General features: G+C 48.6%; 1 protein-coding gene across 1 annotated transcript in view; it reads right to left on the bottom strand.

The window, feature by feature from the left end:
• Positions 1-10,411: 10,411 nt before the first annotated feature.
• LOC119162698 (transient-receptor-potential-like protein) overlaps positions 10,412-27,811 on the bottom strand; it is a 505,165-nt gene continuing 487,765 nt past the window's right edge. The window contains exon 16 of the mRNA XM_075882308.1: positions 10,412-10,666. Within this exon, the coding sequence (XP_075738423.1) occupies positions 10,522-10,666 (145 nt within the window). The 3' untranslated portion in view covers positions 10,412-10,521. The remainder of the gene's footprint in view (positions 10,667-27,811) is intronic.

The following is a 27,811-nucleotide window of genomic DNA, read 5'->3' as shown; positions in this document are numbered from 1 at the left end:
TGGGGACGCGTCGCATTGCATAGGTTGCTAGCCGTCATTACTACGAACTCTGTCAGCGCAAGTTAGGTTTGACTTGCCTCTGCTATGGTCCTCGGTGTCGTGGTCTGCCCCAGACAGCTGGAGTCCCCGTGCGTTCACGCAGTCTACCTTGGACGAGGGGTCCGGTCTGGTGCTTTGTGCGTCAGTCTTTTCCTGGCCAGGTGCAAGACTGGATCAGAAATGGGCACCGGAGCAGGGACGTCGTCTGGTGCAACCCCTGGACTGAGACCGCGTCCTGGACATGGAGTGGGCCTTGGATCTCGAACGGGATCCGAGACGAAACCTGGACGTGGAACAACGCCTGCAGCTGCCTCTGGTTCTGGATCTCCCTCGTGATTTGAATCGGCCTCCAGGAGCCGTTGGTCCGGGCTGGCCCTGCTGATGACAGTCGTTGAGCTCGAGGAAGCCATCGACATTGACGGATGGAGACCTCTCTCGAGGGGCGTGGGTCCTCAGGCCTCGCCTGCGCCTGACGTCATAGGGTATCTGATATTGGTGCTGGCATTCCCTGGATGCGGTAAGGAGCTTTGCGCCACGCAAACTGCATATTGGTTCACAAACATTATACTCATCTTGCTGGATAGCTTGTCTGCAAGCCTTGCAGACTGGGGCACTGGGCGTCGGGCAGACGTCAGAGCAGTGTCCTAGTGAGCCGCAGGCACAGCAAACATCAACTTGCTTCCTGTATAAAGTGCACTTGATGAGGGTGCCGCCATAGGAAACATAATTGGGAAACTTGTACCCGTCAAACAGCACTAAGATGACGCCAGTATTCTTGATTATTTTTGCTCCGAGGGCCAGTGGATTTCTTGCGTTGGCAATCTTTTGGTCGATGGCTCCTGGATCATCACTAAGAGGGATCCCATGGATGACTCCCTTGCAGGTGGCAGGTGGAGCAGTCACATATGCACTGACTTCGTTGCGCTGTCCAGCCACCGTAATAGCTTCAACGTTAACGGAGCGCTTAACATTCTCTTGGCTCGAAGTACTGTCGACCATAATATTTTGCAGGTATTAGGGCACATTGTGTCTGTGTTTCTCTCTTGCGGACCGAGCCCCGCCGCACTCCATATGGCCTCTGCCACGATCGATGCGCCAGACTTGCTAATACACAGACCGCCTCTCGGCCTCACGATGACCTTAGTTTTTTCACATGGCAGCGGTGGCATCTTGCTTCCCCTTATAAGGTTTTTCTTGACACCTCTGAATCTGTGACAGCCGGGAGTAGGCTCTTGAGCGTTCGTCTTAGACGCCGGCGTTCTGGCGCCAGCAGCTCTACTGGCTTTCCTCACTTCCGATCGTGTTTTAGTCAACGTAATCCATCCGGAATCCTTATTATTCTCTTCAGCGTCCTCCGGGGTCTTCGATGATTCATCTTCCATCTCTTAATGTGGTGAGAACAAGTCCTTTTCTGTTTGAGACGCGGTGCTCGTGCACCACGCCGACAGCGGCGCGGCCGGGCCGAACGACGGCGTCTCTAGCTGCACACTCAGCGTCGTTGTCACGAAAGTCACTTATTAGTGCACAAATAGCCCACCCACCGGTGCGATTCTTGTGTCCACAGCGTCCCGATGACCTTAGAAGTCCGTTGTGACCCACTTTCGGGTGAATGAGGCCTCACATATTACACCAAAAAGCGAAGAAATCACTGGAGCCGATCGCAACGCGTACGACCTGCACGGCGCCATCACCAGCCCAGTCACGTGAATCTTCACGTGACTCCCTGCCACGCTGGTCCAGTTCAGCCAAGGGTGCCCGCCTAGTACCAGCTTGCTACCTGATACGGTAACTCTGGTGCTGCGTGGGATCATTACCCGGATGTCACTCGACTTGCTAGTAAGTGAAAAATGCTGATTAACAGCTTGCAAAACAGCAAGTCGAAACGAGGCAAGAACGGGGTAACGGAAACGTCAGGAGAAGGTTGCACGAAGCTGGCGATTGGGCGGCGTTTGACTTTGAGAACTGAGGAAAGTGAGTGCTCTTGATACGAAATTTCGGTCTGCAAAGTCCATTGCCAATGAATGTAAATAACAAGGCGTAACAAGTCTTCGCTTACACAACCGAGTTGACTAAGCCGCTACCACAGTTTAAACTGCGGTGCAGGGTCAGCAATATAAAAAATGAAATGAAATAATATGAATAAAAAGGCCGACAAACTGATCTTTCCCTCAGTGGGATTTGAGCCCACAAACATGGAGCTTGGACAACGCTTTTCGACTTGAACAACTTGGATCAGGACTTCTCCCTGAGGCCAGGCTAATTTCATATCCTGTAAGAAACCTGCGACTATACCAGGACCCAAGTAATTTGGGGGACACGCACGCGCAGAACCAAGCCCTTCTTGGGCTCGCGTTTGCCAAAAGCCTCAAAATCGAGAAGTAGCGTGGGTCTCCAGGGCGTTTTGGGTCGTCAGCGAGACACCGCATCGCAGGCCACGAAGGATTGTGGCCTTCATCTTGGGTGATTTTCCATTCGGCCCGCGCGTTTCATCCAATTCTCAAACTCTGCTCAGCAACAGAACTCAAGAGCAGCCTACGCAGCGCTGCTTGGGTGTCTACGCCCCGCCGCGGTGGTCTAGTGGCTAAGGTACTCGGCTGCTGACCCGCAGGGCGCGGGTTCGAATCCCGGCTGCGGCGGCTGCATTTCCGATGGAGGCGGAAATGTTGTAGGCCCGTGTGCTCAGATTTGGGTGCACGTTAAAGAACCCCAGGTGGTCTAAATTTCCGGAGCCCTCCACTACGGCGTCTCTCATAATCATATAGTGGTTTTGGGACGTTAAACCCCACATATCAATCAATCTTGGGTGTCTACCAAATTTTAGGCTCTCCCTGTTTTTACTCAAGAATGAATGTGATCTTGCTATATGACTTGAATGAAGCCAATATATAAAATGCGAAGCATTTCTTAACGATCATCGGTGACTCTAAGGCTATCTATCTATCTATCTATCTATCTATCTATCTATCTATCTATCTATCTATCTATCTATCTATCTATCTATCTATCTATCTATCTATCTATCTATCTATCTATCTATCTATCTGTCTGTCTGTCTAGCCACCTACGACTTTTAGCTCTTCTGGCTGTTTCGATAATGGTACTGATAACAAACTTGGTATGGCATATCATGACTGTATGAAAAGCATATTTGACTGGTCATATCATAAAAAGTATGTCCTGAATGTCACAATTTATATTTCATGGTCCTGCAGCTCTTGCGGCGGTTTCGTTCACATGACATGTTGCAAAACTGGTCTAATATGGCATGATGCATGTTGAACACTAGCGAGAGACCCTAACATGAAAAATCATCGCATGCGCGCCATGTAACAACACGACTACATTCCACGCTTATGATGCACTCATGGCTGTTTCGATAGTGTCACATATACCAAATTCGGTATTGCAGTACGTGAATGGATCACGAACGTATGTGACTGGTGCAAACATGATAATCATAAGATGTGTGTCATGTAACAACATGACTACATGCCACCACGCTCATGATGCACTCACGGCCGTTTCGCCACCTTCACGTATATACGAAATTTGGTGTTACGGGACGGGAATGGACGAAATAGGTAAATGACACAACCACTATAACCACGACATGCGTGTCATGTAACAACATGACAACATGCGGCACTGATAATGCGTTCGCGGCCATTTCGCTAGCTTCACATATGCGAAATTTGGTATTACGTGACGCCAATGAATGACGAAGATATGTGACTGGTGCAAACATGATAATCATGAGATGGCGTCAAGTGAGCACATGACTACATGCCAGAGTCAAGGCGATAATACATTTCGACGTGACGCCGTGCGCGTGCTCGCCGGAGTTCGTTTCGTCGCGTCACGCCGGCGTTGCCATGCCAGCGCCGGTCCTGCCATGTACTCTCAGGCGGGTGCCGCGCAGCGTTGCTTTGACCATAGCAGAGGAGGCTATGCTTTGACACATGCACGTTTTAGCGCGGCCAGCATCCCTCCGTCACGAAAAGAGGGAAACGCAGTGTTGTCTGGGTAACGCATCAGCGCAAAATGCAGCACGCCAAGTTTCGCACCCGGACGCTGATCGCGCTTGGCATCAGACTATACACCTTTTCACAGGAAGGAAAAAAAATTGCCCGCAGCTTCCCTCGGGGGAACACTGAGGAGGATGCGGAGCATATAATTGGTTAACGGGGTGTTAAAGTGCGACTTACTTGGGTCGATGGCTAAATTGGTTAACGTGGTTGTGAAATGGGGTGTTAAATTGTGACTTACTTGGGTCGATGGCTAAATTGGTTAACGTGGTTGTAGGAGGGGGTGTTAAATGAGTGAACACATACACACGTATGCGAAAGGGCGGCGCTGGTCGAACGGACGTCGATCATTGTGTTTGTGGATTCGTTGGAATTCATTTCACCGCGACCTTGGACGTCGACGCGCCGTACAAACCAACCAACGAGCGGCAACTGAGCGAGCGAGCGCCGACCTTGAATATATATAAAGCGCGACGGCACATGCACTGTCAGCTGTCGAATGTTCGAGAAGGGGGAGAAGCGCAACGGCGCATGCGCGCGCGTCAGCTGCCGATGTTCTCGAAGCGCGACGGCGCATGCGCGCGCGTCAGCTGCCGATGTTTTCGAAGCGTGACGGCGCATGCGCGCTACATTACACAGCTAGTGAATGTTCGTGAAGAGGAGAAGCGCACGCGGTGTGTAGAGGAGGAAGGCTGCACAGATGGTGGAGGAGTGAAGCGCGCGCGGTGTGTAGAGGAGGAAGGGATGCACAGATGGTGGAAGAAGGAGGAGGAAGCTTGCGGACGGCGCCGCACTACAAGCCTCGAGTATTAGATGCTCCGCATCTAAAAATGGCAGCATATCCATGGAGTGAATGATGGAGAGTGGGGCAAAGAATTCGTCCGTCCACTCGTTCTTGCTTCCGTCCGTCCATGCGTCCGTCAGTGGGACCATCCATGCGTCCATCAGCCCGACCGTGCGTGCGTCTCTTCGTGCGTCCGTCTCTGTGTTCGTCCATGAAGCCGCCCCTGCGTCCGTTCATGCGTCCATCCATGCATCTGTCTATGTGTCCGTTCGTCCATCTATTCAACACTCGAAGTACCACCATCTCGCATCTTTTCATCATATTGTCGCAGTACAACGCGAACAAAGCACAAGTTCGCCTTGAGGAAGCGAAAGCAGCGTGTTCTCAACAGCTGAGCCACAAGATCTTCTTCGTTCTCGTGTCAAGCCAGAGGCCCACTACCTGGTGTCCGCTAAATCCCCCCATCATCGTTTTTGTCCACATGTAGACACGGGTCATTTGCCTCCCTCTCAAAAAGCATCGACCCGATGCGAAGTCAATAATGCAGTTTTTGTTAAAAGATAAGTCTCACACAATCACTCGCTGACGTAAGGCTTCATGCGCACTACGTGAACGAGTTCAGGATGGTGCTGGCGACGATTGGTACTACACGAATTGTCGGGAACAACTTCATAAGTGACGTCACTCAGTTGTCGCAGCACTTGGTATGGCCCAAAGTATCTTAAGAGCTTTTGTGATAGTCCTCGTTTCCGTACGGGTGTCCAAATCCATACTTTGTCGCCAGTTTGATAGACAACTGCTCTGCGGTGAGCATTGTAGCGGCCTGCATCGTACTCTTGCTGCTGGCGGATCCGTAAACGTGCCAGTTGTCTAGCTTCTTCCGCGCGTTCCGTAAACGTGTTGGCGTCTGGGTCGATGTCGTCACTTTCGTGCAGCAGCATCGCATCTAACATAGTTCGTACTTCTCGTCCATGAACGAGACTGAACGGGGTCTTGCGGGTCGTTTCTTGCTTGGCCGTGTTGTACGCAAACGTTATGTATGGCAAGATTTCATCCCAATTTTTGTGTTCAATGTCTACGTACATCGAAAGCATGTCTTCAATGGTTTTTTTCAGACGCTCCGTCAGCCCGTTTGTTTGTGGGTGGTAGGCAGTGGTCTTACGATGCGTTGTTCCACTCGGCATCAGGACGTGATCCAAAAGAGCTGCCGTAAATGCGGTTCTTCTGTCTGTGATCACGACGTTTGGTGCACCATGCCTCAGTACAATATTTTCGATGAAAAATCTTGCCACCTCCGCTGCTGTACCTCTCTGAATAGCTTTTGTCTCGGCATAACGGGTCAGATAATCCGTCGCGACGATAACCCAGCGGTTTCCTGCAGTGGAAATAGGAAGTGGGCCCAAAATGTCCATGCCTATCTGGTAGAATGGAGCTGTTGGGACCTGCACGGGTTGCAGTAGGCCAGCTGGTTTAGTCGCTGTTGACCTGCGTCACTGGCAGTCGAGACAGGTACGAACGTGGTGCTTCACGGCTGTGGTTAGTCTCGGCCAGTAATACCTTTGCTGTACTCTGGCCAACGTTCTCACGTAACCCAAATGGCCAGAGGTCACCTCGTTGTGGCATGCTTTGAGTATTTCGGTACGAAGGGCTGCTGGTATGACGAGCAGATAGGCGGATCCTGTCGACGAAAAGTTTCTTTTGTAAAGTACTCCGCCCCGTAAACAAAACGATGACAATACTCTTGCGAAAACTCTTGGCGCCTTCTGAGATCTGCCTTCCAAGAAGTTAATTAAGCCAAGCAACTCAGTGTCGTCACGTTGTTGCTGCGCAATGGCGGTGGTGTCGAGGACACCGAGAAATGCCGTTTTCTCCTCCTCGGGTAGGGTTGCCGACTCGATGGGTGAACGGGACAGACAGTCAGCATCCATATGTCGCTTGCCTGACTTGTGCACGACCGTCATGTCAAACTCTTGCAGTTTTAGGCTCCAACGCGCTAATCGGCCGGTGGGATCTTTTAGATTAGTTAACCAGCAAAGGGAGTGATGGTCACGAATAACTTTGAAGTGTCGGCCATACAAGTGCGGGCGAAATTTCATTACTGCCCATACTACGGCGAGACATTCTTTCTCTGTTGTTGAATAGTTAGCCTCTGCGCGTGTTAGCGTTCGGCTTGCGTAGGCAATCACTCTTTCCGTGTCCTCTTGCCGTTGCACACGCACAGCCCCAAGACCTACATTGCTCGCGTCTGTGTGAAGCATCGTCGGGGCTTCTTCGTCGAAGTGGGCGAGCACAGGGGGCGTTTGGAGACGTTGACGCATGTCATTAAAGGCAGCCTCCTGTTCTTCTTTCCACTCAAAGGTAACATCATCTCTTGTGAGACGAGTTAGTGGCGACGCGATGCGGGCGAAGTCTGTGATAAACCGGCGATAATAGACACAAAGGCCTAGGAAGCGTCTGACAGCCTTCTTATTGGAGGGTACTGGGAACTGTGTGACGGCGGCAATTTTTTCAGGATCGGGCCGGACGCCTGCGTTGCTGACGACGTGACCGAGAAACTGAAGTTCGTGAAAACAGAAATGGCACTTTTCTGGTTTCAATGTTAGGCTCGCGAACCGTATGGCACGTAAAACAACTTCCAGCCTTTTGAGATGCCCGTCAAAAGTGGTCGAAAACACTATAACGTCGTCCAGATAGACTAGGCACGTCTTCCACTTCAATCCCGAAAGTACCGTGTCCATAAGCCTTTGAAACGTTGCGGGCGCGGAGCACAAACCGAAAGGCAAGACTTTAAATTCGTATAAACGATCTGGGGTCACAAAAGCGGTTTTCTCTCGGTCTCTTGGGTCTACCTCGATCTGCCAGTAACCACTCCTCAGGTCCTTGGAAGAAAAGTAGCGAGCGTGCCGAAGTCTGTCAAGGGAGTCATCAATACGTGGGAGTGGGTACACATCTTTCTTGGTCACCCGATTCAGCTTCCTGTAGTCCACGCAAAAACGCAGGGTGCCGTCCTTTTTCTTTACTAGCACTACAGGCGATGCCCACGGGCTCTGCGACGGTTGAATGACGTCATCTGCAAGCATTTTCGCGACTTGTTGTTGTATGGCTTCGCGTTCCTTTGAAGCTACACGATAAGGGTTCTGGTGGATAGGTCTCACCGTGTCCTCGGTGATTATTCGGTGCTTTGTCAAAGGTGTTTGACCAACTCGTGATGTCGTTGAAAAGCAGTCGCGGAATTCGGCTAGCAGCTGAAGAAGTCTCTGTCGCTCGTCCTTGGACAGAGTGGTGCTGTTCTCGTACCAAGTTTTAGCGCTGTCGTCGAGATAAAAATAGGCGCGGGAAAGCCTTTGTTCAAGGGACCACTGGTTGGTGTTAGCGACACGTTCATAGTGATCAAGCCATTCTTCGACGTCTTCATGTGCTCCACCACCAAAGCGATCAGGCACCAGCGGTGAAAAAAAGGTAACCTGAGATGGGGTTGGCAAACTACTGTCTCGTAGTAACTGTTGTGGATTGGCGGTGGCCATTGGTAGATCTGAGCGGTGCTTTGTAGAGTGTTCCTGTGAGAGAGTGAACTCTGGAAGGAGGCCTCGCAAGCGACGACTGAAGCGATGCACGGGAGTGTCGACAAGTGCTTCTGGGCTGGATGAACGGCTCCCCGTGGGAGTGTGGAGCATCAGGCGGGGTCGCGGGCCAGCACCTCCACCAGTGTCGCAGTACAACGCGAACAAAGCACAAGTACGCCTTGAGGAAGCGAAAGCAGCGTGTTCTCAACAGCTGAGCCACAAGATCTTCTTCGTTCTCGTGTCAAGCCAGAGGCCCACTACCTGGTTTCCGCTAAATCCCCCATCATCGTTTTTGTCCACATGTAGACACGGGTCAATATATTCCCCATATAGAAGCACCGCCATCCAGCGGACATTCCAAGGACTAAACGAGAGGTGGCACACACACACTTTCTTACGGCTTGTGCTTCGGGTCCACTTCCCACCTTTAACCACCTCGAGTTCATGGTATATACTAGTTCACTCTATTCATGGCGCTGCGGCCAAACGCTCTTTAAACCTTTCGAAAACCAAGGAGGTTACGCCCAGCGAGTATGACGTAGCAAACTTTTTCAGTCAGATAGTGCTCAATGTACATGCCAATGGCTGCTAATGGGAAATGAGAGGCGGAGAATTTGGCTTTTACTTTCTTACGGCTTGCGCTTCGAATCTACTTCCCATTTTTAACCACCTCGAGTTCATTCATGGTATATACAAGTTCATTGTATTCATGGCACTGCGGCTCAACGCTCGCTAAGCCTTTCTAAAGCTAAGGAGGTTACACCCAGCTAGTATAACATAGCAACCCTTTCTTGTCAGATAATGCTCAATGTACATGCCAATGGCTCCTAATGGTGATCGCAGCCTGCACGTTAACTAAAAGCCGAATGCTCCTGTCTCTCGTTCCCCATTAGCAGCCATTGACATGTACATTGAGCACTATTTTTTATTGTTCAACAACGCACAGAAGAACTCTCTCACCGGCACCACCTTGGAGGTCAAAATGTTATACTTGTTACAGACTATGAGGGACGAACGAGTGCCGCTATAAGGAGCTTCGCCCCTAAAAAACACCGCCATGATGGAACTTAGACGTGTGGCAGCTTGGGCTAGTTGGTATGGCATGACGATAGTTATAGCGCTAGAACAAAACGACGACACAGAGACAAGAAGGACTTTCGTGTCTTTCGTGTCCTTCTTGTCTCAGTGTCGTCGTTTTGTTCTCGCGCTATAACTATCGTCACGCCATGATGGGCTGTGCGCGAGAGTACAAAGGCTAAGGGCGCAGCGTTGTCAGTGCATTTTCGAGGGGACGCGACAATTTGCACAACCCAAGGACGGCTATGGCGGAACCCAGGGAGGCGTTTATGAAAAGGTGAATAGAGTGCTTGCGTTTTGCTAACGTAGCGTCACTGTGCCCCGCGTGCGCGCGCGTCAGAGCTACATTGGAGTATATTGGGCCCTTCATGATGCGCTCGCGGCCGTTTTGCTAGCTCCACATATACCAAAATCGGTTTTACGTGACGTCAATGCATGACGAAATATATGCGTGATGCAAACGTGATAATCCTGACATGGCTGTCATGTACGAATATGAAAACATACCGTGCTCATAACGTGTTGACGGCCGTTTCGCTAGCTCCACGTATACTAAATTTGGTATCACGTGACGTGAATAGACGACGAAGGTAAACGACACATCCAAACATGATAATCGTGCCACAGAAGTCATGTACGGCATAATTTACCTCCACCTTGTAACGTTGTCTCATTTTGAAGTGGAATGTCGACCTTTCTCATTCGTCCTTTGCATATCATCGATTCCTTCTGTGCGTGAGATCTGCCTATTTTACCGTCATTATATATATTGGTGTTCGCCGCCACTGTGATGCATAATGCAGGCGGGAGCCAGTCAAGGTGTGGCGCTTCTTCAGGTTTTGTTGAGCTTGCGTGTGTGACTTGAGGAAAGGGCTTGTTTCAGCATTGAAATTGAATCCATGCGAAGGGCGGGACACAGCGCAATCAGACAACTGACAGTTTATTGCACGTGCATATACAAGGCTCCCCAAAGAGAACATGCAATTCAAGCAAGCCAGCAAATCAAACAACGGGCAGCCACAGAACAGTGACCCTACAGCCAGCCCTTGTTCGCAGCCTCCTGCACCGAGTCCACCAGCGGAGTCTCGCTCACTTCTGCTGCGGCCAGCTCAGCCTCGCACACAGTCGGCAGGGACCCCTCCTCGATCTCGGTGCTCACCTGGTGCTCCAGTTTTTCCCTGCGAAGACGACGTCGTTACTCTGTGATTTCTGTAGCACCTGAACATTGCTTGTCGTCCTTACAGCCTGCTAAAGGATAGTATTACAATACTCTTCATATACTAAATGTACGAGTAATAATATTACTCGCCAAAACCTTGATATGATTACAAGGCACTCCGAAAGGAAGGACGCCGAAAATTCCAACCTTCTGAGATTGTTTCACATTGTCCTAAACCTAACTCTACGGGTCCTGGCAGAGGTGGTCTGAGAATTGTAGCTTTCAGTGACAGGATGTCGACATGAATTTTCCGAGGCGTTGGAAAGACATGTTTCAGAAATGCTTCTCTTGATTAATTTAATTCGTAATATTGTCTTTGGCAACAATGTTTCTTTTGGTTTAATAGAGCAAAGCTGAAATACTCCAATTTGCTAGCAGGCGCCTGATCAGACTGTTTGAAGGTTGTGTATCGCCGCTGTCTATCACACACATTCGGCCGCGGGACAGCACCATGTGGTTCCTAGATCTGCGGCTGACCTTTTCAATCAACATACATGCTGGACGTACGAGCCACGACATGCCCCGCCACGGTGGTATACTGGCTAAGGCTGCTGAACCGCTGGTCGCGAGACCGAATCCCGGCTGCATTTTCAATGGAGGCGGAAATGCTGTAGGCCCGTGTGTTCACATTTGCGTGCACATTAGAGAACTCCAGGTAGTCGAAATTTCCGGAGCCCTCCACTACGGTGTCTCATAATTTTATGGTGGTTTCGGGACGTTGAACCTCACATATTGATAATTACGAACTGCGACGACGAAAATCAATGTTGCCATACACATCATCACGCACGAAACCAGCCAAGCTTTTATAACGCTTTGGCAAAATTGTGTACACAGGCTGTCGTTGAAAGCTTTAACGCTTGGGTACGTCGGCTCCAAGCAGCAGGTTACGTGCGAAAACTGCTCACGTCGGAAATAATCTGCAGAAAAAAACTGCACAAAAATGTTGAACATGGAAGCTTGTCGGCGAAACAGGGTTTTGGTTGTTACTTATTACATGCATAAAACTTCGCATCGTCTTAAGAAAAGAAGGCAACATTGTGGCGTTCAAGCGGTTCTTTTGGTACTACATAAAGTATCATACCTTTGACATGTAACATGGTCCGCAAAGAAAAAAAATTGACCCTGTTTCTGCATGTTTCACTGCAATGTCATCGAAAGTTGATAGTCTTGCATCTGGAGAGAGTGAACAAAACGTTTATACGATGTTCTGCGCGAGAAAATACAGAAATGGTATTCTGGAGGCGCAGCGTTAAAGAACTTCCATGCTTGCAGCGGAGGCGAACGAGCGCATCGAGACAAATGAGACATGTGCTCTATCTGTCAGTTATCTTGATAGACGAAAGGATGGCCTCTGATATAGCAAGCGCGCAGCGTGTGCGTCCGTCTCGGAGGCGAGTAGGTGTAGAACCCAAAGCGACGGGTAGGCGCCACCACATCATCGTCTTAGCAAAGCGTTGAAAACAATTGTCATTTAGTGCATATTTTGCATTGCAAGATCAGCGTGATAAACGCTACAGTCCTTAGAATTACTTTTGTATGCCTTCTGTAGTATAAAGAGACACACCGAAGAATATTCACGGGGTGTCATTGTGTCTCAGATACGTGCAATAACTACATTTTCATTGACACATGCACAAGCTTGAACGCTGAAACTTGAGCAATATTAGCGGGAGCTGTGGATACAGTTAGAATTTGGCCGTTCCGAGTATCGATTGGCGGACAAGCAAATAAACATACAAACAGAGCAAAATTTTTGCGTTGAGGTACCCTAAAAAGACTATCGCCTTTAAAGGAGGCGCACGATGAAGCATCGCGAATCACGTCTATATACGCCGAATGCGTCATTTATTGAATTCCTGTTTCATGCATGATAGATGGGAAGGAGTTTAACGTTCGTGAGTGCCAGAAGAATGTGTGCGATGATGAACGTTCGTCAGCCGATGCACCTCTCTGTTCCAAGAAACTACGGTCAACCTAACGCACTAGCGGAATCATCGAGGAGATGTCGGACTCTGGCTAGGCGGCGCTGCGAAAACCACGGCCACCAGTGCTCTCATCGTCGGCATGGCCAGAACTACATTTTGTAGGGAGAGTCATCCGCTAGCGAACGTGCACAGGCCTCTGAAGACCCCCCCCCCCTCCCTATTTCATTGGTGTAGAGACGTAGTTTCCTGGAAATCAAGGACCTTCCACTGTCGATCCAACGTCGCTTTAAAATAGCAGGAAGCATGTGCAATGCAAATTTTTTATTCAGTTATTTTAACTTGCTGCAACTCGCAAGTGCAAGCGGGCATCAAACGACATCGAGTACGTGGCAAGCACTCCGACGGGGTTTTTGTAACACATAAATGCATTGGGTTTGGGCACACACGTAATATTAAAGCAATGGAGTACAAACACGAGCAATGTATCTTACAATCATTATTACGAAGCAGGCGTTATCAGGTACAATGAAATAGCTGGGGAGATTTCCTCGCTTTCGCAGTTGCATTCTCCTTCAATCTCCCGCTCTCTGAACGCCGGAATGTTTTTTTTTTCACGCAGCCTGGAATGCTCTGTTAACAGCTGCATTCTGTCTGTATATTCTTAAAATGGAGATAGGTTTTTGTCCACTTTCTTGAGGTACAACGAAAGGCTTAATAGCTTTTTGGTTGCTCTGGCAATCGCGGAGACCAAAAAAAAACATGATCACGGCCAACATTTAGCGATATATTTTCATCACGAACGTTTGCAAGTTGAAGCCGGATTTTTGAGCCTTCCAAGCGTGCGTACGCGATGGCGCGTGGTAATATGAGTGGTTCACAGTATGAGTTGTCGCGGAGTTCATGATGCAGGCATTCTACTGTAGAACGGCGCGCACCGTGGTCAGAGGCTGTATATAGAGCTCGATAGCCAAGGTTACCAAGATTTTCGTCAAGGATACTTGAAATATTAGCCTCAGACCTGCATTATCACCCTTTTTCATGCTAACATCTTAGAGGACGCAAGTAATTCCTTTATCCAACACGTCTGTCATGGTCCGTATCTGGTGCTCTCTGTGTTCTGCTTCGTGTGATGGAAATCGTTAAGACTGTAGTGATTTACGTCCGTGACGATTCACAATGTAACAGTAGCGTCGACTGAGGCCTTTCTTTGTAGCGCGTGGAGAAGTTGCGTAGACTCTTATTTTTGACGTTGTTCTGGCAAGTGATCCAGCAAGCACTTGATGGTGACTCGGTTGCTCGTGAGACTATCGGAGAGGAATTCCTAGCTCTTTTTCTGGGTGTTAGATGTATTATCTGAGTGTCTTTGACTGCTGATATTTTTGCTGTCATGTAGACACTGCGGTATATAGAGTGTCGACAAAACATTCATAAATATCCTGGAATAACCCCACAGAGGATAAACTGCCACCTTAGTGCTTCATAAAGAAAGCAACATAACACCTATAAAGAAGGTAGTAAGACAGGGGGATACGATCTCCTCAATGCTGTTTACCACAGCTTACAGCACGACTTCAAAGGCCTAGAAAGGGAAGAGTTGGTGATAAGAGCAGTATTTGCCCCCAAACATTTTCATTTCGCATGTATGTATTGTGTATATTGTGATGGCGAAGAATGACACCGGCGCTCTAGCACGCATGCTAGGTTAGAGAAGTAGAGGAAGCACATGTGAAGAATCGAACAGCCGGCCCACAGCAAGGATGCTGACTCTGTCTCATTTATTCCTTTACGATGGTGCAATCGACAAAAACGAAGTACTACGTCTTCAATTCCTCGTCCATGGCACCCGCCAGCAAGCAGCCGTGGTAAGCCGAGCTTGAGGACGGTGTGAAGGCTTCTTCGACGCCTGCTCTCCTGCCGCCGCTGCCACCAATGTTTGGGGACGGCATCAGTATTCCACGGTAGTTGCCAACCACTGCTGCCGTATTCGTTTACCACAAGGGACGCCGTTCACGCGTTCCGAGCTCCGCCAGGATTTCCTGAGGAACACCATGCCGTTTCCTCGGTGATGTACTCAAACAGGCGACCATCGCGGCAAGTAGAAATTCCACCAGCAGCGGACGGCGTCCGTGCCTCCACTATGGTTTCGTGGAACTTGTCCAGTGACGCATTACTCCGCGCCAACAATGCGCATGAGCTCACCTTTCTTAGAAAGGGCGTGCATGCCTCTTTGTCACCTGTCTCGGCGCTTCAAGCATCCTCTGTGGACGGCATCCAGGCGTCCTCGGAGGCTCAATATCACTTCATGGACACCGTGATACCCTTCCACGTGACAGCACACAGGTGACGCTCACCTTAGAAACACCATTGGCAGTTATGGTCCTGTCTCTCCAAGCGGATCTTCAAACAGCGCCACGCACCTGCGGCGAACTATTGCCCGATTCTGCTCCACGATCAATGTCTTAAGAGCGTCACACTCTACGCTGGTTTCTGCCATCCTGCCAGCATCAAGCTCCACCGACGCCATGCTCGACGCAGATGCCTCACATGACCTGAAGGCCAGTGTACCCGAGCAACGTAGAGTGCTCCGTGGTGTCCTCATGCAGATCGAGAACCAGCTCGGCGGCTTCGCGTTGGCACTTTGTGCCTTTTCACCTGTGATCCCAACATCGCAAGCCACCTGTGCGATACCAAAGTTCAGTGGCTTTTACGACCACGCCGAAGATTGGGTGGCAATCATCAAGGCTACCGGACCTCGCAAAGCTTGGACGGAACGACAAAAATGGGCCGTGGCCGTAGAGCACCTTCAGATTGGTGCGGTGGCGTGGCACTGGTATAAAGGCGTGAAGCAGCTGTCTTGGACTGAGTAAAGCTCGAAGCTTATAGCCCCTTTCGGCCTGACTTCTTATGATGTCAGTGAGTCCAAGACTTCCAGCGAGGAAGGGACTCAGGAGGCGCACCACATCGAGGTGGCAATGGTTTGTTGCAGTTCAGCAATGGAATACATCGACTACTTTTTTGCTGCTGACCCTGACTGCAGTGATCACAGTTCACCTCTGTAGGTCATAGACTCTCCATAGGTATTAGACCCGGGATATCACCACCAGATCTTCCTTAGGAGGACGTGGAGGCGCTTACCCCTATTGGGCCAGACCCCACAGAACTATATCAGACCATGTGTACCATCGTTAATACCACAATGTACGCTTTACCACTTCACAAAGCAGCATTTTTGAGGAAGCGAACAAGATGAACCCTGACCAGACACAGCCATGTTTGCAGGTGCCTCAGATATTATTTTCCAAAGACGCACAGACGCTCTATCGCGCGCATACTGGGTTCAAAAGGGATGTATCCTTCGAGAAAACCGACGCACCTAGCCAGGCTGAGGTGGTTGCCATTGAGATATTGTCGCGGAACAACTCTCCTGCTATTGCCTCTCTGGACACTACACGTGCACGCGATGCCTCGCCAGAAGCCAGCCAACGGCTCAGCGATTTCCGGGAGGTCTGTTGTGCTACCCGACCATCAGCTGCGTCACAACCTATGTCCAGAAATGGCCCATACGTACACACGGACGCCTCGCAGAGCATCCGTCTGCAGCTCGGCCCACCAGCGGTGGTGGGAAAGACACCAGTGTTTACGGGTTGGTCTCCGACCTTGACGAAACAATCAGTGTCGCCCGCCAGTGCAATCACCGAAATTTCAGACTACGCGCTTTCATGGGCCCGAACACAAAACCGAAGCACCACGAAACATCCATATATGCACGCTAGAAAAGAACGAGAGAGACTTTTCTGAAATTTCACAACGTGACAAACGTTGTCGATCACCACGGCACAGCCAATGGCGTCCGCCAGAGTCGCCATCGGCAGCTGTATAAGCCGAATGCCAATGTGGCCGAGGCCGACCACTGTCAGGCCGCCCACCAGACCCACTTGCAGATCGAACAGACAACTCACAGCGTGGGCTGCGCCGACCACCACGATTCAGCCAAAGTCACCCACAAGAACATGCGCATACAGATTGTCGAAAGACATCGCACCGTGGTCGAGTTCGACCACACGGAGAAGGCTAATTCCGCCCGCTAGAAAACGTACTGAGAGATCTCCAAGCAGAGGCGCAGCGTAAGTGGTACCGACCATCGCGATATTTCCAGACCCAGTCACGCCGTTGCCGCATCCGGCCACTGCAACGCAGCTAGTATTCGTTCACTGGAGGCTCGCAGTCATGGCCGAGTGTGATGGCGAAGAACGACACTGGGGCTCCGGCACGCATGATGGGCTAGAGAAGTGGAAGAAAAGAAAGTGGAGAGTAGAACAGCCGGCCCACAGGAAGGGTGCTGTCTCTGTCTCGTTTATCTCTTTCCAATATGTACACACATACAAACGCACGTGAAGGCCAAACGTGTGTGTATGATTGATTGATGGTTGATATGTGTGGTTTAACGTCCCAAAACCACAATATCATTATGAGATACGCTGTAGTGGAGGGCTCCGGAAATTTAGACCTCCTGGGGTTCTTTAACGTGCACCCAAATCTGAGCACACGGGCCATCAACATTTCCGCCTTCATAAAAAATGCCACGTGCGTGTATGTATGCTTGCGCGAATATATTGTCGCGGTACAATGCGAAAAAAAACACAGGTACCCCTTGAGACAGCGAAAGCAGCTGAGCCACAAGATCGTCTTCTTCGGTCTTGAGTGAAGCTAGACGCCCACTACCTCGTGTTCACTAAATCCCCCATCATTGTTTTCGTTCACATGTAGACACGCGTCTTTTGCCTCCCTCTCAAAGAGCACCGCCCCGATGCGAAGCCTGCAATGTAGTCTTTTTTTTTCAAGAAAAGTCTCACGCAATCACACGCTGACGTAAGGCTTCATGCGCACTACGTGAACGAGTTCAGGGTGGTGCTGGAGACGCCTTTACTATACGAACCTCCGGGAAAAACTTCGTAAGTGACATCACTCAGTTCCCACAGCACTAGGTACGGTCCAAAGTGTCTTCTTAAGAGCTTTTCGGAAAGTCCTCGATACCGTACGAGCGCCCAAACCCATACTTTGTTGCCAGTGTGGTAGACGACTGTTCTGCAGTGAGCAATATAGCGGCCTGCAACGTACTCTTTTTGCTGAACCTCACTGTATAGCCTTTGTCTCAGCATAATGGATCAGATAATCTGTCGCGACGATAATCCATCGGTTGCCTGCTTTTTTCGTCGACGGGATATGCCTATCTGTTCGTCATCCCAGCAGCCCTTCGAACCGAAGTACTGAAAGCATGCCTCAACGAGGTAACCTCTGGCCACTTGGGTTGCACGAGAACGTTGGCCAGGGTACAGCAAAGGTATTACTGGCCAAGACTAACCACAGCCGTGAAGCACCACGTTCGTACCTTTCTCGACAGCCAGTGACGCAAGTCACCATGGACGAAACCAGCTGGCCTCCCGGAACCCGTACAGATTCCGACGACTCCATTCAACCAAATCAGCATAGATATTTTGGGCCCACTGCCTCGTGTCCACTAAATCACACTAAATCTCCCATCATCGTTTTCGTCCTCATGTAGACACAAGTTAATATATATATATATATATATATATATATATATATATATATATATATATATATATATATATATATATATATGTATATATATATATATATGCGTCATTCGAATGTCGTAGGTGTGATTCCTGCTCATGGCAAGTTATTTTGCCACCCACTTTTCTTTCTTTCTATATACATTACATTGGTTCTTATAAGTTCTTCTATATTTGTCTTGGCATTATTGTCTGTTATACCTCATTAATATTGTGTCAAAACACGGAAAAACGAGCCCTTGGGTATACACTTCCTTACCTTACATATACATTGCCACGTGATACAAAAGGCAGTACGTCGCTTTCTAGGGCTCTGCGCGTATTATCGCCGCTTTATAGCCAATTTTCTAGGATAGCTGAACCGCTCACTCATCACTCGTGAATATGCTCCATTCGTCTGGGAGAAAGAACAGGACGTAGCTTTCTCTGAGCTACGGGGGCGTTTGCAGACACCTCCAGTCCTCGCTCACTTTTGACCAAGACGCTGATACTGAAATTCATACTGACGCCAGCAATGTGGGTCTTGGTGCTGTCCTCGTCCAACTACAAGAGGGCACAGAGCGAGTGATAGCGTACGCTAGGCGCACTCTTTCCCGCGCCGAGGTCAACTACTCCACGTCAGAGAAAGAGTGCCTCGCTGTTGTATGGGCCACGATGAAATTTAGGCCTTACCTTTACGGACGCCACTTCAAGGTAGTGACCGACCATCATTCGTTGTGTTGGTTAGCCAACCTACGGAACCCATGTGGGCGACTGGCACGATGGAGTCTTCGTCTGCAAGAATACGATTTCACGATCGCTTACAAATCAGGTCGCAAGCACGAAGATGCTGATTCACCGTCCCGTGCACCTGTTGAAGTTTAAGGCCACGACACCGAGGATGACGGTGGTTTTCTTGGGGCCCTTACTACAACAGATCTCATTACCCGACAGCGCGCGAACGACGAAATTCGCGCAGTTATCGAAAACTTTGAAGGACACTACCCTTCCATACCTCGATGTATTTCTCGAGGTCTGTCGTCGTTCTGTCTGCGAGATGGGGTCCTGTATAAGAAAAACTCCAACGGCAATGAGAGAACCTATCTTCTAGTTGTGCCAACTGACATGCGTGACGACATTCTTCTCGCCAGCCACGATGAGCCCACATTTGGTCCCTTAGGTTCCTTTCGAACTCTCACTCGAGTTCGACAAGCGTACCACTGGCCTAAGCTTTCCGCATCCGTAAAGCGATACGTGAAAAGCTGCCGGGAATGTCAACGCCACAAATCTCCGCCACTGAAGCCCGCGGGGCTTCTTCAACCAATAGAACCACTTAGAGCGTCATTCGATCAAATAGAAATGGATTTACTGGGGCCCTTTCCGCTATCATCTGCCGGCAACAAGTGGATCGTAGTACCCACCGACTATTTGATGAAGTACGCCAAAACAAGAGCACTACAACGCGCTACGGCTTCCGAGGTCACCCAATTTTTTATGAACTAGGTGGTTCTTCGACACTGCGCGTCGTCGTGCGTAATGACACACAGAGGAACAGCATTCATGGCCCAACTCATTAATGACGTCTTCAAGCTCATCTACACGAGCCATCGCAAGACCACGGCATATCATCCGCAGAGCAACAGCTTGACAGAGGGACTCAACAAGACCATCGCTGACATGTTATCCATGTACGTAGATGTCCAGCAAAGACGTAGGACTAAGTGCTACCGTACGTCACACTCACGTACAATACTGCCGTCCAGGTAACTACGCGATTCACGCCTTTCCGTCTTGTCTATGGACATGAGGTCCAGACCATGCTGGATGCAATGCTTCCACACAATTGCAAAGCTTTGATCTCTCCTGACACTGTACAGTTTACACAATACGCCGAAGAAGCACGCCAGTTAGCGCGATTACACATTACACACTATCAGAGTACAGATGCATGCCGCTACAACGCTCGCCATCGACAAGTTGAATACCATCCAGGCGATCAAGTATGGGTGTGGACTCCAGTCAGACGCCAGGGATTGTCAGAAAAACTGCTCAGTCGCTACTTCGGACAGTACAAAGTGTTGCGACGTGTGAGCGATGTGAACTACGAGGTAGTCCCTGACCGCGTCTTCTCGCCACGGCGGCGGATGCACTCTTCGGAGATTGTGCACATAGTGCGACGAAGACGTACTTCATGTAGAAGTGCGACTGTGCATGAACATTATTGCTGTTTTTTCATGCGTGTATTTTCTGTTGGTTCGACCCGACTTTGCCTTTGTGCTTTCCTAGCATCAGAGTGATGCCCATTTTTTTAGAGGAGGAATAATGCCACTTGGCCGTTAGGTGCTCCGAGCGCAAGCCATGGCTGCCCGATAGAATGGAAGACGATGTTCTGAAGCAGTGCGCGCTGTGGTTAGTTGCGGCGGCTGCATTTCCGATGGAGGCGGAAATGTTGTAGGCCCGTGTGCTCAGATTTGGGCGCACGTTAAAGAACCCAAGGTGGTCGAAATTTCCGGAGCCCTCCACTACGGCGTCTCTCATAATCATATGGTGGTTTTGGGACGTTAAACCCCATAAATCATCTGGTTAGTTGTTGTTTTATTGAAGCAGCCATCTTGCCAGTTTTCGGTGCGTCTCCCCGCCGGCTCAGTTCTTTCGAGTTGAAGACGTTTTGTAGCAAGTGACAATACACACACACACACACACACACACACACACACACACACACACACACACACACACACACACACACATATATATATATATATATATATATATATATATATATATATATATAGTCCAGTAGATCCTCTGTGAGCGGTCACAACGTGGTTTATTTCGACGTTTCGGCCTAGAGTCTGGCCTTCATCAATCCTGATGAAGGCCAGTCTGTAGGCCGAAACGTCGAAATAAACCACGTTGTGACCACTCACGGAGGATCTACTGGACTATATGCAACGCTACGGCCACTCAACCACCATGCCTACCTATATATATACATATATATATATAGTGGGAGTAATAATTCAATGGGCCAGTTAGTCTTCGTGAAGGTATGGGATATGGCACAACGGGAGCGTTGTCAACAAGGATAAATATATTTATTTCCCAACAGTTTCGGGAGGGGACCTCCCTTCATCAGGGGATATATATATATATATATATATATATATATATATATATATATATATATATATATATATATATATGGGAAGCAAAGAAACACAACTTAGCAGTTCTCTTAATTTTATTGCAAACGGTTTCGACCAGTGCACCGGTCTTCGTCAGGGTTTGCAAATATGGTGGTGGTGGTAGTGGTTAGAAGATGAGAAAAGGCACCTAATTTGTGCAGCCCGTTCGGGAGCATGGCGCAGTGCCTATTTGCAAATATGTAGGACGCCATGGGATCAAGCTGCATCCACATGGTGGTGCAAGAAGAAAACGGGAGAGAGAGCGACAAATAAGTGGCGTTTTACAGTGGTGACACATGCTCCGCCGAACAGTTAACTTCGCTTATTGCTGGAGCAAACCAAAAAGAACCGAAATAAAAAACAAAGGAAGAAAAAAAATTGCCCGCACCTTCCCTCGGTGGAACACTGAGGAGGATGCGGAGCATATAATTGGTTAACGGGGTGTTAAAGTGCGACTTACTTGGGTCGATGGCTAAATTGGTTAACGAGGTTGTGAAATGGGGTGTTAAATTGCGACTTACTTGGGTCGATGGCTAAATTGGTTAACGTGGTTGTAGGAGGGGGTGTTAAATGAGTGAACACGTACACACGTATGCGAAAGGGCGGCGCTGGTCGAAGGGACGTCGATCATTGTGTTTGTGGATTCGTTGGAATTCATTTCACCGCGACCTTGGACGTCGACGCGCCGTACAAACCAACCGACGAGCGGCAACTGAGCGAGCGAGCGCCGACCTTGAGTATATATACAGCGCGACGGCGCATGCACTGTCAGCTGTCGAATGTTCGAGAAGGGGGAGAAGCGCAACGGCGCATGCGCGCGCGTCAGCTGCCGATGTTCTCGAACGCGACGGCGCATGCGCGCGCGTCAGCTGTCGAATGTTCGAGAAGCGGTGCGGACGGCGCGGACGGCGCACTACAAGGCGCGAGTATAAGATGCTTCCGCATCTAAAAGAAAGAAAAGGAACAAGGGGGACGAGGAGAAAGAAAGAGGGGGATAGGGCAGCTTCCGCGACGCGTCTTTGAAGGTCCCGGCGGGACATTGTGGGTGAGCTTGGGTGGTAGGCAATTACTTGTAGCGAAAGCAGGGACTCCCCCAGAGAGAGTGTTTGATCCGGCCACTTCTGAGGTCATCTAGAAAAAGGAAAGGAGAAACAGGTGTTTCATTTTCGCTGAAACTATACTGTCACATTCCATATGTGGGGAGAGGGGGGCAGATTTGGGGGCAAAGATGGTGAAAGCACTAAAGGCCGTTTGGAAAGTAAAGCCAACATCTAGGGCCAGAAGGCACACCCTGTCAATATGACTGCGTGTGTGCGTGCGTGTGTCCAGTTCTTTTGTACCACTCCCTGAAGCGCCTGTGATTGAAATCGGCTGGTGCTGTTTGGGCTCTCCCACTTACAGATAATAAGGCAAACATAAGTTAAACAGAATTGCAAAGCAAATATAAAGAAAGGTGAACTTTGAAAATGAAATTACTAATAACAAACCTAATAGAATGGGTGATATTGTGTGAGAGATATGTGCACAAATCCGGAAATTCAGAGAAATGCAGACAGTCAAATTGTAACACAAAAATAAATATTTATAGTAAAATATTATAAAGAATAATAAAAAATAAAATTCACACAACAAAGGTACATATAGGAACAGAACATAGAAAAAAATTTTAGTTGGTCCATTCCCCCGATAACTATTAGGCACCTCTGTCGAGGATATTGATGAATAATAATAATAATGATAATAATAATAATAATAATAATAATAATAATAATAATAATAATAATAATAATAATAATAATAATAATAATAATAATAATAATATTTATACCAACGGTTTCTAAAGGAAATATAAAAGTATAAAACAGACTTTAAAAGAATAAAAAATAAAAATAAATAAAATTACGCCAGACTTGATTCCTGTCCCAATTTCACCGCTGCACGACCAAAGGAACGATAGGTTGCCGATGCTTTCAGTGATGCCGTGTCTTACCCCCGAATGCAGAGATGTTACTTGACTCGTACTTGACTCGTTCTTGACTCAAGACAGTCTTGCCGGTCACCATAAATCGTTCTCGAACTTGCGGACGACTTGAAGGCGACTTGGCTCGGTCGAAGAAAGGACAAGCTTCAAGTCAGCTGCGGGGCTAGCTTGAAAGCGACTACATGCGTTATTCCAACATGGCCTCCTCTCGGATGGACGTCGCGCGGAGGGTGGTGGCTTTTGAGTTTCCTAGCCCCGCCATAAGCGTAGCATTTTCTGAGACGCACTGCCTGCCGAAGATTCTTGGACCCGCTTTACGTGACCGAGGAAATCCTATGGAGTTGTACGACGAGCAACAAATCCCACGCTCGGTACAGGTTCACAAAGAACACCGCGGGGCAGGCAGCTGCCGGTTATGTTGCCGCTCCAATAAAGTGGCGACAACCGAAGACAGCCCGTGCATTCAGTGTTACAGCTACTGATGGCTCTTAGGTTTCACGGCTCTGGCACATTCCAACCAGTCACCGGAAATCTCGTCCGCATTTCGTAGTCGACAGTGTGCCGTGCAGTCGGAAAAGTTACGCTACTCATCGCAAAGCACCTGTACGCGATGCTGGTGCGCTTTCCGCAGCCGGTGGCACTTTCTATAGTTATGCGGGACTTTTATGAAGTGGATGAGTTCCATGGCGTTACAGGTTTTGTCGACTACACACACGTGTGTATTAATAGCCCCGGTGTCGAAGACGCCGAAGTGTTCCGTAACCGCAAAGGCTATTTCTGTTTTTCTATGACACGACGACATTTTCCGTCTCTTTCGGTAAAAAAAAATTGACTCGGTGCTGTGTCCGTGTGCCTCGTCTATCCTTTCGTCCCGCCTAGGGTGCTGTTTCTCGCTCAGAAAGGCATCGCTTGTAGCACAACGCTACGTAAAATTACACACACATAAAAAAGAGGTGCCCCTATCACGGGTTTTTTATCCGCTTCACCATCATGCAGCGAGACACCGCTGCACCTCGCGAGACAGAATTCTGCTGAGGCCAATGTCCTGGCCCGCGCTTTTTCTCTTGTTTACCAAGCTCAACAAGACGATACGAATCACATTTGTTCCCTGAACTTGTTTTTTTTTTTCATAATAACTGCGACCTAGGCCACTACAGGCATGCACACAGGCGAACATAAAGGCAAATACCGTGAAAATCGCGTCACCTCGTGAGCCAGGTCAGTACAAATACATGCCATGGCATGCGATTGAAAAAAAAAACGACGAAATAACCCAACGCGATGCTTGTTTCGCATCCAAACAAGCAATTGACCGTGGAGAAACGCGCCGCATTCGGGTGGCCACTAATACCAGCGGGCAATGAACGCTTTACAAAAGCAACACTGCGCATCGCTGTGGCGGCCGGCACCACGTGCCGCTCGTTAGCCGTAAAATGGCAAGAATATGCTTGTGGCCCTTCGTTTTTATAGTTATTTTAAAACGTGTGGTCTTTTTTTTACTGTAATGCATGCCTTACGCGAACAACTTCATTATTACTCTCGTCAGCAGGCGAGCAGCATGTTTCTGCTTTGAAGCTCGTTCTTGACTTGACCAAGCAAGACAGCCTGAGCATCTATGAAACGCGAAGGCTGACTTGGGCGTTTTGAAGTCCGCTGCTTGCTTCAAGCCGACTTGCTCAAGTTAAGTTGAAGTCGCGAGCCAAGTAACATCTCTGCATTCGGGGGTTAGAGCTTGGAATTTGTGGAAGAAGTATGACTCGCTTTGTTCCCGTTCACGAGTCCCGCGGAAGCATGACTTGAGGAGGGTGACTTGTACTTTCTCGAATGAGTGCTCTGGCAAGTTCAGAATTAAGTACTCGCTGAATTGTCACAGCCAGAACGTAATATATATATGCTGCATTGCGATGTCTGTGGCCAGCAGTATATCGGTCAGACTGGTATGGCATTCAGACTACGTTTCAATAACCACATAGCTCACGCACGCACTCTGCCAAATCTGCCTTTTTCCAAGCATCTGAACTTGCCAGAGCACTCGTTCGAGAAAATACGAGTCACCCTCCTCCAGTCAGGTTTCAGCGTGAACGGGAACAAAGGGAGTCACACTTCATCCACAAATTCCAAACACTAACACACGGTATCAATGGAAGCATTGGAACCTATCGTTTCTTAGGTCGGGCAGTGGTGAGATGGAAGAGAAATCAAGTCTGGCGTAGTTTTCACTTTTTAATTTTTCATTTAGACCGTTATTATTATTATTATTATTATTATTATTATTATTGTTATTTTATTATTATTTCTCGATATGCTCATCAGAGGTGCCCATTATTTATAGGGGGAAAGGACCAACCAAAAGATTTTTCAATGTTCTGTTCGTATACGTACCTTTGTTGTGTGATTTTTATTTCTTTATTATTTTTAATAATATTTTCATTAAAACTATGTCAGTTTTTGTTACTTTTTGTCTGTCTGCATTTCCCTGAGTTTCCGGATTTGTGCACATATATATCGCACAATATCACCCATCCCATTATGTTTGTTATTATTTGTTCCATTTTCAAAGTTCACCTTTCTTTATATTTGCTTTGCAATTCTGTTTAACCTAAGTTTGCCTTAATAACTGTACGAGTGTCATCATTGATTCTGGAACACACGTTTTTCAGCAAAATGTTCGAACTGCACCACAAAATGTACTTACGGACAATCTCCTTCGTGTGCCCAGCATCACAGCCATCCAAATCAGATGAGTCATTTTCAGTGAGTAGATCCACAGTGAGATATGCCGCCACTTGACGCTGATTGAGAATAATCTGGAAGTCATCTCTTCTTGACAATTTCTCAACGACTGCGTAGCTGTGTGCAACGACGTTGACAGCAAATATTGAAGGATGTACGAGTCCTCCTCAGTCAAGTTCCTTCCAAGCTCGTACTTGGGATCTTCCACGGAGACAGTGACTTCCTTGTCAATGATTAAGACGTCCCTGCACTTCTCGCATTTCAGCCTTCTCAAAGTGGAGTAAACGCGGTATCCTGCCACGTACACCAATACCGGAATGATGTCCGTCATCTTAGACAAGGCGTCTTGCCTGACAACCACATAGTAGTTAGTGCGTGCAGCACCCTCGTCTCGGTCCAGGTCTTCCCACTGTTAGTCTCTGTGACTCTCGTGCTGTGAAGGTTTACTGACAGCCGATAGCGTGCTTTGGAAACGCATCTTGTTTTCGCCCTCGTAGATTTGTCGTATGGACACGTGGTACTGTGACCCTGTGAGTTGCCTGTATTATCCAAAGCGGTCTTCCAGGCCGTCGGTTGAGATCTTGCCAAAGAGGACGCATAACATGTTGAGCTCGGTGAGGCAGCATCTAACAATTTCCACGAGTACATGAGTTGTTCGGTGGAGAGCAGCATGGGTTTCCTTGGTCAACTTGCCGCTGTCGTTCTCCGCAGTGCAATTCTTCCACTCGTCCAGCCAGACCAAAAGGTTGTACAGAAAGTCCACTTGCGGGGCATCTAGAGAATACACCGAACGTCGGAGTTCATCCCTCAGCCTTTTCCCCTTGCATGGTACCATGTCTGGACATTCACAACAACTTCCACCACGTCAGCACAATATCAATGAAAGCCGCGGTCCTCTCAACAAACTGAAGGTTTGCTTCGATTCAAGGGCTTGCAGGGTGGGAGGCAGGGAGTTATGAAATATCTGCAGGGCAAGTTTGACATTTCGTTTTTCAATGTCCGTCGGAGAGAGCCCTTTCCGAGTCAGCGTGTGAGCATGCCTCAGTAGCTGGCCAACTTCAGAATTGTACACATCTCTGATGGTTTGAAATGATGCCGTCAACATGCGCCGTCCGGTTGTGTGTTCTGAGTCCATCTCAAAAAAAGCACCGCATGTGATTATTTTGCATCAGCCAGTTGTGGATACACTTCGAAATATAGGTCTGCCATAAAAAATAGTGGTCTTGCAGGATCACAAAGATGCTCATAAACAAAGCGAGTCTCCGAAGATGAGCAAGTTGGAGAAGGCCGATAAAAATGCTCCATAGCTTTCCTGGTGATTTTGTTGTTGTCGGTTACAACGCAAACAACTTTGTAGCCAATCTTCTCCAAGCCAGAAATTACTTCTTTCAGCACCGCGTGCCGAAACTTCTCGTCTGCAGAGCGGGCGGGCACTATATGGGCTACCTCTTTGAATTTTGACGTGAGGCTCTGAACCATAAGAACAAGAGCGCTGTTGGCCGCCTTTAGTGAGTTGTGCGCAATGCCAGTGATGTTTCCACCTTTGTACTAAAAAAAGGGCTTCATGTGGATTTCCTCCACCATTAGCGTAACAACGCGCTGGTGAGCGTCCATGTCTGATATTCTCTTCGGCATGTATCTCAGAAAGGCAGACGGCTGGTGCTCAAGCTGGGGATTCATTTTGTTTGACGAGCATAC

The sequence above is a fragment of the Rhipicephalus microplus genome, chromosome 2 (assembly GCF_043290135.1).
Source record: "Rhipicephalus microplus isolate Deutch F79 chromosome 2, USDA_Rmic, whole genome shotgun sequence".
NCBI lineage: Eukaryota > Metazoa > Arthropoda > Arachnida > Ixodida > Ixodidae > Rhipicephalus > Rhipicephalus microplus.
The sequence above is the reverse complement of the archived record's forward strand: the minus strand, read 5'-3'. Positions and strand labels throughout refer to the sequence as shown.